Source organism: Esox lucius, chromosome 15 (genome assembly GCF_011004845.1).
Source record: "Esox lucius isolate fEsoLuc1 chromosome 15, fEsoLuc1.pri, whole genome shotgun sequence".
NCBI lineage: Eukaryota > Metazoa > Chordata > Actinopteri > Esociformes > Esocidae > Esox > Esox lucius.
The window spans coordinates 25,490,780-25,500,000 of NC_047583.1; the positions used below are offsets into that span (position 1 = coordinate 25,490,780).

Below are 9,221 nucleotides of genomic sequence, written 5' to 3' on the forward strand. Positions count from 1 at the left end.
GTTGCCCCGGTCGCACCTCTCACCCACTTCAGTGGACCACCCAATCCGACTGTCCTTGCCCGCTTGGTTACGGTATCCCGGGATCTTAACTGTCCAATCCCCCCTCAGATTCACTACAACACATCATCAACTATGTCATGAGGACTTCTGAGTCATCTGTAGGTCACTTCAAAACTCTGCAGGCAGGTTGGGTCATTCTGCAAATTCCAAAAGGCCGGCAAGGAAAACTCAGTCTTCTGCCTGAGCCACTCCCATGTTCACAGAGACTGCAATACATTTTAGTAAACAAAACAGCCGTTAGTCCACTTCACACAAAAGTAACAGGTGTTCTACGGATCTAGGTTGAGTAGGCAAAGTGATGCAGGGACCAAGACATAACAAACTGTTTCTATAATTTATTTCATTAAGGCATTGGTCTTCCATCTCTTTCTGTATTCCAGAGAGAACGTACACATTCGCATTCCTTCAGAGATTACTATCATCTTCCGTACAAGGACTCCCCCTAGTGTTGAGAACATGAATGAAACGCTCATCTTTCCCAGCAAAACAGTGACGTCACGTGAGTCACGTGGTATAATACTAAGCCGCTGTCAACAAACGGGTATGGTGCTTTTGTTAACCAGTCTTTCATTGAAGGCTTCAATAAACAGCTTTTTGTAAGTAACCAGCTTCTTACATTCACATACCTATTGTCTATGTCACTGTTTTACAGAAATGTATTTTTCTAGCTAGCTAATGTTAGCTAGTTTGATCTTCTGCGTTGCTAACGGCATTCTTAGCGCGTAACATTACATAGCTAGCCTTGATTCCGAGTATTGTCTGCACCGTAGTTAACTACTACAGCAGAGTAGCTAGTTCTCAAAACCTGTATGTCAAATTGCAGTCTTGGATATCAAATGGAATTCATCACTTCTACGTTAATAGTATGTTAGCGTTGGGGACTAAATTCTGGTGCTTCTCTGGCAATAGCTGGCGATCCAGCTACATAGTAGGTAACTAACGGTTTTATTGATATCGTTGCATAATGTGACGTTACAATTTAATAAGACCATTCACACACTAAGGGAATAATTTGTTAGACCATTCCCACGTATGCTAAGTAAAAGAGGTGTAGCTAGCTAGGTAATGTCAGTCAGTAACTAAACAGTTAGTAAATAATACATTAATTGTGGTATCCTATAAGCTGAATGAAACATTAACGTAAATTGAGCCTGCAAACTACCGAAACCTACCTGTAATGTGTAAGCTAGGTTTCCGCCTAATGTTCTGTTTATTGTTTTACAGGTCAGGGGTGAGCAGCAGGTGCCCTAGGCTGTGTCTCTGTAGAGAGAAGAATCAATGGTGTGCAGAGTTCTCACACCGCCTTGTGCACGCTGGATGAACGCGACGTTACTCCGCACACAACGGTTGGTTTGTTTCAGTCATTGGTTTTCTCAGTGTTTTTCAACATGCAGGCCTATTTCCTTGTCACAAATCAACACGTTCCATTACACATTCATTAAAACGTGAGCATTGCATGACGCGTGTCCGATTCTTATATAGCCTGAATGGGTTAAGTGCTGTATCCTATCCAAGTTTGTTTATAACTAATATTTTCACTTGGTCAAGCTGTGATTGTAACTGTTTATTTTGTAGGCTGCACATTTATGGCGTTTATGAGGGTGATGAACTGTGGAGACTTCTGCCAGGCACAGCACCAGAACCTGGTCATTGTGGACAAGTGAACAGCCTTCAGCCAAACATATGAAGAAATACCCCACCAGAAGTCGACCAGTACTCCTGGAGAGAGAGAGAGGCTGGTATATCCCCAAGTGTATGGCTTGGATTGATCTAATCCAGCCACCAAATAACCACTAAACCATTCCTGAATGGGCTAGTTGGGATTAAGTCTAAAGGGATACCCCCTTTCTTTTGTTTTCATATTCCACTTTTATTTACTTTGGCCCCATAGTTTGTGTCTTTCTACAACCACCTTAATAGTAAGTCTTCCTACCATTTTGGAGTACTTTTCTCTTCTACTGTACTGGACACCCACTTTTGGAAGACTCCCTCTATCTGTCAAGATGAATCGACCCGCTCCTGTTGAAATCACCTATGAGTGTATGAAGTTCCTGATCACCCACAACCCCACTAATGCCCAGCTGGTGAAGTTTATAGAGGTGCAGTATTATTGTCTCCTATAATACATATGCCTGCTGTCTATATCAAGCCAACTTGAAATGAACGGAAAGATACAGTCTCTTGATTACCAACTTATAACACTTCTTATCTGCAGGATCTGAAGGCTTTTGGGGTTCAGACACTGGTCAGAGTGTGTGATGCCACTTATGACAAAACCCCCCTGGAGCAGGAAGGCATCACTGTGTTGGTAAGACAACTTCTATTCTCTTTTGCCACAATTGTCACCCATCTGAGCCCTTCAGATTTGTTTATGTAATTCTCTCTTGTACTTGCATTCATCTAGGGTCTGTCTTTTTCCTTATGATAGAGATTGCAGAAAGGCATTAAGCTTGTCAATTAATCTACTTAATTCATCCATTAACAGAGCCTAATGCAAGCCATGTGGTTTCTCCAAACAGGATTGGCCCTTTGACGATGGTTCTTCCCCCCCTGAACAAGTTGTTGATGACTGGCTTAACCTTCTCAAGTGTAAATTCCGTGAGGAACCTGGTTGTTGCATTGCAGTGCATTGTGTGGCTGGCTTGGGTCGGTGAGTTGTCTACCTACATGTTTAATATACAATATACACTACCGTTCAAAAGTTTGGGGTCACAATTTTGTGTCATGAAATACAGAGTAGGAAATGTCATTGTTGGAAATGACCATTTTTGCTGGAAACGGCTGATTTTCAATGAAATATCTGGGTAGGCGTGCAGAGGCCCATTATCAGCCACCATCACTCGTTTGTTCTAATGGCACATTGTGTTTGTTAATCTAAGTTTATCATTTTGAAAGAAAACCATTTTGCTGTTGTTAGCACCACTGAAAACTGTTGTGCTGATTATAGATTTAATAAAACTGGCCTGTAGACTAGTTCAGTATATTCAGATACTGTATCTTAGACTAGTTCAGCATCAGAGTTTGTGGGTTCGATAACAGGATCAAAATGGCCAGGCACAAAGAACTTTCTTCTGAAACTGGTCAGTCTATTCTTGTTCTGAGAGATGAAGGCTATTCCATGTGGGAAATTGCCAAGAAACTGAAGATCTAGTATAACGATGTGTATTACTCCCTTCACAGAACAGGGGAAACTCTCTCTAACCAGAATAGAATGGAGTGTGGGGCCCCGGTGCACAACTGAGCAAGTGGACAAATAAATTACGGTCTAGTTTTAGGAACATACGCCTCACAGGCTTCATTTAATAATACCCGCATATCACCAGTCTCAATGTCAACAGTGAAGAGGCGACTCTGGGATGCTGGGCTTCTAGGCAGATTTCTTCCTCTGTCTAGTGTCTGTGTTCTTTTGCCCATCTTAATCTATTCTTTTTACTGGCCAGTCTGAGATTCAGTTGTGCTCATAAGTTTGCATACCCTGGCAGAAGTTGTGACATTTTGGCATTGATTTTGAAAATGAGTAATCATACAAAAAACAAGGTGTGTCAACTTGTGTGGCCTTGTTACAGACACGCAAGGTGACACACAGGTGAAAAGTGCAATTAAAGGTGAATTTCCCACACCTGTGGCTTTTTAAATTGCAATAGGTGTCTGTGTATTAATAGTCAGTGAGTTTGTTAGCTCTCAAGTGGATGCACTGAGCAGGCTAGTTACTGAGCCATGGGGAGCAGAAAAGAACTGTCCAAAGACCTGCGTAACAAGGTAATGGAACTTTGAAGATGGAAAAGGATATGAAAAGATATCCAAAGCCTTGCAAATGCCAGTCAGTACTGTTCAATCACTTATTAAGAAGTGGGAAATTCTGGGATCTCTTGATACCCAGATAGACCAAGAAACATTTCAGCCAGAACTGCCAGAAGAATTGTTGGGGATACAAAGAAAAACCCACAGGTAACCTCAGCGGAAATACAGGCTTCTCTGGAAAAACTGAGTGGTTGTTTCAAGGAGCACAATACGACGATACTTGAACAAAAATAAGTGCATGATTGAGTTGCCAGAAAGAAGCCTTTACTGTGCCAATGCCACAAAAAAGCTTGGTTACAATATGCCCGACAACACCTAGACATGCCTCACAGCTTCTGGCACACTGTAGTTTGGAGTGACGAGACCAAAATAGAGCTTTATGGTCACAATGTTTGGAGAGGGGTCAACAAGGCCTATAGTGAACAGAATACCATTCCCACTGTGAAGCATGGTGGTGGCTCACTGATGTTTTGGGGGGGGTGTGAGCTTTAAAGGCACAGGGAATCTTGTGAAAATGTATGGCAAGATGAATCAGCATGTGATCAGAAAATACCGGCAGACAATTTGCATTCTTCTGCACGAAAGCTGCACATGGGACGCTCTTAGACTTTCCAGCACGACAATGACCCAAAGCACAAGGCCAAGTTGACCCTCCAGTGATTACAGCAGAAAAAGGTGAAGGTTCTGGAGTGGCCATCACAGTCTCCTGACCTTAATATCATAGAGCCACTCTGGGGAGATCTAAAACGTGTGGTTCATGCAAGACGACCAAAAACTTTGCATGACCGGGAGGCATTTTGCCAAGACGAATGGGCAGCTATACCACCTGCAAGAATTCAGGGGCTCATAGACAACTATTACAAAAGACTGCACGCTGTCATTGATGCTAAAGGGGGCAATACACAGAATTAAGAACTAAGGGTATGCAGACTTATGAACAGGGGTCAGGTCATTTTATTTTTTTTCTTTGTTGCCATGTTTTGTTTTATGATTGGGCCATTCTGTTATGACCTACAGTTGAATGTGAATCCCATAAGAAATAAAAGACATGTTTTGTCTGCTCACTCATGTTTTCTTTACAAATGGTGCATGTATTACCAATTCTCCAAGGGTATGCAAACTTTTGAGCACAACTGTGTCATTTTCTTTGCAACTTTGTCTAGACTGCCGGCATTCCGGTGTCACCTCTTCACTGTTGCTGATTAGCATTTTAAATTATAAACTTGGATTAGCAAACACAACGTACCATTGCAATGCAGGAGTCATGCTTGCTGATAATGGGCCTTTGGACACCTATGTAGATATTCCATTGAAAATCAGTTTCCAATTATAACAGTCATTTCCAACATTAACAATGTTTACACTGTATTTCTGATAAATTTGATGTTATTTTAATGGGCAAAATTGTTTGCTTTTCTTTCAAAAACAAGGACATTTCTAAATGACTCCAAACTTTTGAACGGTAGTGTATTTGCCTTCAGATGTCTGTTCTCCGTTGTTTTGAATGGTGAACAGACTAGGCTAGCTACCAACAAATTGGGACTAATGGTAAACCAGGCAACCTGGAAAAAGTTGTTTTTTTTGGGTGCTACAGTACATGCTGTTATCTTTGGTAGTCAGACGTTGTTATGGGGTCATATACAAAGTTAATTGAGTTTCGCACCATTTTCAAGGGATCCAATGAGTCTCCTGCATGTTTTGAGAGGTACTAAAGCATCTTAGAATGGTCTTTGGTGGCTAACCCAACCGCAACTGTAACGGAACACAACTGCAGAAGCAGTGTGTTGTGAATGGATTGGGATGATAACCATATCATACCATTGCTGTCTCTATAGGATAATTGATATAATTGGTATCCTTTCCATCCAGAGCCCCAGTCCTTGTAGCCCTGGCGTTGATTGAGTGTGGGATGGAGTATGAGGATGCTGTTCACTTCATAAGACAGTAAGTCCACTCCATTTATCATATTCAGGCATTCAAACATTTTCATGAATCAACTCTTGCTGCTGTGATCTAATTTATCTTTTAGTTACTCATGAGTACATCTTTCCGAAGACATTGAAAGTGCAAATAATCAAAACATATAGGCATGAATGCCATCAGAATCACTTGGTCTGTTTTCCTTCTCAGAAAGAGACGTGGCGCTTTCAACTCAAAACAACTCCTGTACCTTGAGCAATACAAACCCAAGATGCGCCTCCGCTTCAAAGATGCTAATGGGCAAAATTGTTGCATTCAGTAAAAAGTTAAGCGATATTGTCAAGGTTTTCTTAGAAATATACCTGGATGAATAAGAACTGTAATTAATTGATTATACCCAAATAAGTCTTAATATTCTAATTAAATTAAACAATGTGTAAACAATGTGAAGAGACCAGATAGACTCATCTCTGAGATTTTAGCACAGAGGTTTTCCCTCAATTACTGTATTTGTGAATCATTAAAGCAAGGTTTTTCAAATGTTACTAGTTGTTGGTGGTATGATCATGTACAAGTTGTGAAAAGATGAATATGTTTATTTGATAAGTCTGGTGAACAGCCTTTGATAGTGTTTCTTAAAATACAATCAAAGACAAGCACACATCTGCACAAAAACTATTTATTGGGTACTTTCTATAACATTGTGTGGTAGACATGTTTTAGTTTATGGTAAATGCATCAAAAAGTAAATTATAACTTATATTTGGGTATAACTTCTTTGTTCCAAATGGTGCCTAGTCAGTATAATTTGAATGAATATCAAATCAAACTTGTCATTTAGACCAATTGTTATTACCATGGTATTACTGTTTTGCCATGCCATTTCAAAGTAAATACCTTCATTTTATTTGACTAAATGTTTGTGCTGTAAATAAATGTGTTCAACCTAATAATGTTTCAGATGATGAGTCCAGCCGCCAACACCACACAGTGGAAAACCACTAAAATTTCCTAGGTCTTCATCCCTCTCCTCAGTGAATTCTAGATCCCTCAAACTCAACTCTGGACCTCAAAGCCAGTTCGACTTCAGTTTTTCATTGCAGCACTCTAATCAGGGAATTATTTAGACCTGGGACACCAGGTGGGTGCAATTAATGATGAGGAAGAACAGAAAACCTGCAGGCTCCGGGCCTCGCAGGGTAAGATTGAGTTCCCCTGTCCGGTCTAGATGTTTCACACTGTTGTTGTAGCCCTGAACAGGCACACCTGATTTGCTAATCAAGGACTTGATGATTAGTTGACAAGTCTAATGAGGGGTGCTAGCTCTGGAATAGATCAAAAACAGGAAATGGCAGGGGGTATCTAAGGACTGGATTGAAGACCTTCCTCTAAACTTAATAATTTTTTTGTCAGGTGTCATGCATTAAACAGCTTGTTTCTCCTCTCTGCACCTAACTATGAATAAAGGTGTACAGTATTTAATTATTTAGGCTATTGTTTTTAGATACAGATTCAACTTAAGCATCCAATTTCACACTGTGGACACAAGATGACACTGAAGTTCCACTTAAATATGCATTATCCTTGTGAAACAGCTTTGGTGTTCAAACAACTTAATTTACTGAAAAATCTCATAAGATAATTTGTCTTATCTATTATTAATGGCGTAGTTGTTGAGACTACGTTTCTCAAAGCGTGAATCTCCAGACAGAACAACAAGAGTTGTTATTTTGCCAGGCTGAAGCGTGCCTGTCATGACATTTGTCACCTCCCGATGGAGAGTTAGTTGCATTATCTTGTGTATTAAAACAGTTTGTTCTGTTTTATTTTTACCTCAACGATAAAGATAATAACTACCACACAGGCTATTTCCCACCAGCTGACTGACGCTCTTGATTGGGCTATATTCAGACATAACATTCTAATTAATAATGTTGCGGTGGGAATGGATTTGACCCCAATTTTCTTTCGATATGATGTCTACTTCAAATAGTTTATTCACTTGTGGCTAAATATGCAGAAACAATATTAAACCAGGCGTCTTTGGTATAACTGATTTTTTAGCGGACTTGGCCTGTCCCTGTCCTGTCCTTGGATTATCCTTCATATAATTCCAGCGCGCGGGCAGGCGGTCCTACCCTGGAAAGGCAATCGGTGAATTATTTGTTGAGTGCACTCGTTTAGTCACTGGTATTACTGTGTAATGCTCACAATCAAATTCCCTGGAACAACAAGCTTCCCAACTAGGCTGTATGATCCGTGATATTGCGTGCTGTGACCCACTTCGCCGGCGTCCGTGACTGTATCTCTGTGGGATCAAGCATTGCTTCACATGTGATTCTGGAAGGGACGTGGACTACCGACCGGTTATACAGATCAGCCTGTCATACATAGGCAACACATCAGGGGAGGCAAAAGACGAAGTGAAGAGAGCGATTAATTACAAAAGATTTTCCGGAATAAGTATATACATCACGGACTGCAACAATGATGCCGGTGAGTAGAAGTGAATTATTATGATTGTTGTTTTTTATTTAAGTTTTAGAGGCCTCTGAAAGAATTTGTCAATAGGATAACAAAAATATGAGGAGAGTTTGGCACATGGTACTGAAAAAAAGGCTGACGATTCGTAGAATTTAGATATGGATTTTGAATTCTGCGAATAACTGTTGGATGAGTTGTGCGGCTGTGTGTGTTAAAGAAAGAGAGGGAGAGAGAAAGAGGAGGTAATCAATGGTGACTGTGACAAATCGGTATCAGTGTTGTACCATAACTGTACTTGATTCACAGCACTAATCCCTGTTGTTCAAGAGACATGCCTATACACCTAGAGGGGGAGGGAGAAAGACATACAAAGAGAAAGAGGTAGAATAAGAGGGGAAATTAGGCTGACCTTTAGTGTAGTTTATGGAAGATACACACAGTGCTGGTGGTCCCAGTGACACTTTTACTGACATTCACCTGTGACCTCCCTGCCAGTGTCAGTCCACTAGTGGTTGATATCAGTGTTGGGAAATACACACACTCACACAGCTCCAGCAAGGATCACCTCATACCACATAACAAGCTTTTGGTCAGTGGCCATTTATTTTACTTCCATAACTAAGGAAGTGGTGAATGGGGTTGAAAGTTCAGGATTACATAACTGCTTCATTTACATACACACTCTAAATAAGTGTTTATTTTAAATCATGTCTAGCGGGGATATCAATCATTTTATTTATATTGGATGTTTTTTTTATTGTTATTTTTACACTATTTGGGTCCAAATCGTTTAATTAAACAGAACGGTGTCCTGTTTTCTGTCCTGTGATTCTCCTGTGATTCTCCTGCGAGTCACTTGCTGAATGATGGAGAGGATTAGCTTGTGGACGGTGATGTTGTGGGCATCACAGGGGCTGGGTCAGCTGGCTGAATTCCTGGGTAATTACCAACACCGG

The 9,221-nt window shown here is 40.7% G+C and overlaps 2 protein-coding genes across 2 annotated transcripts in view; both read left to right on the forward strand.

Moving 5' to 3' along the window:
- Nucleotides 1-539: 539 nt before the first annotated feature.
- ptp4a2a (protein tyrosine phosphatase 4A2a) lies at nucleotides 540-6,731 on the forward strand. The gene is made up of 7 exons (XM_010892905.5): nucleotides 540-656; nucleotides 1,285-1,406; nucleotides 1,636-2,159; nucleotides 2,276-2,368; nucleotides 2,580-2,710; nucleotides 5,731-5,805; nucleotides 5,992-6,731. Exons 3-7 carry the CDS (start codon nucleotides 2,064-2,066, stop codon nucleotides 6,101-6,103), a joined length of 507 nt encoding a protein of 168 aa, XP_010891207.1. The 5' UTR covers nucleotides 540-656; nucleotides 1,285-1,406; nucleotides 1,636-2,063; the 3' UTR covers nucleotides 6,104-6,731.
- A 1,005-nt stretch (nucleotides 6,732-7,736) lies between these two features.
- Nucleotides 7,737-9,221, forward strand: part of ppp1r13ba (protein phosphatase 1, regulatory subunit 13Ba) — a 38,356-nt gene continuing 36,871 nt past the window's right edge. Inside the window, exon 1 of the mRNA XM_020054264.3 lies at nucleotides 7,737-8,277. Within this exon, the coding sequence (XP_019909823.1) occupies nucleotides 8,269-8,277 (9 nt within the window). The 5' untranslated portion in view covers nucleotides 7,737-8,268. The remainder of the gene's footprint in view (nucleotides 8,278-9,221) is intronic.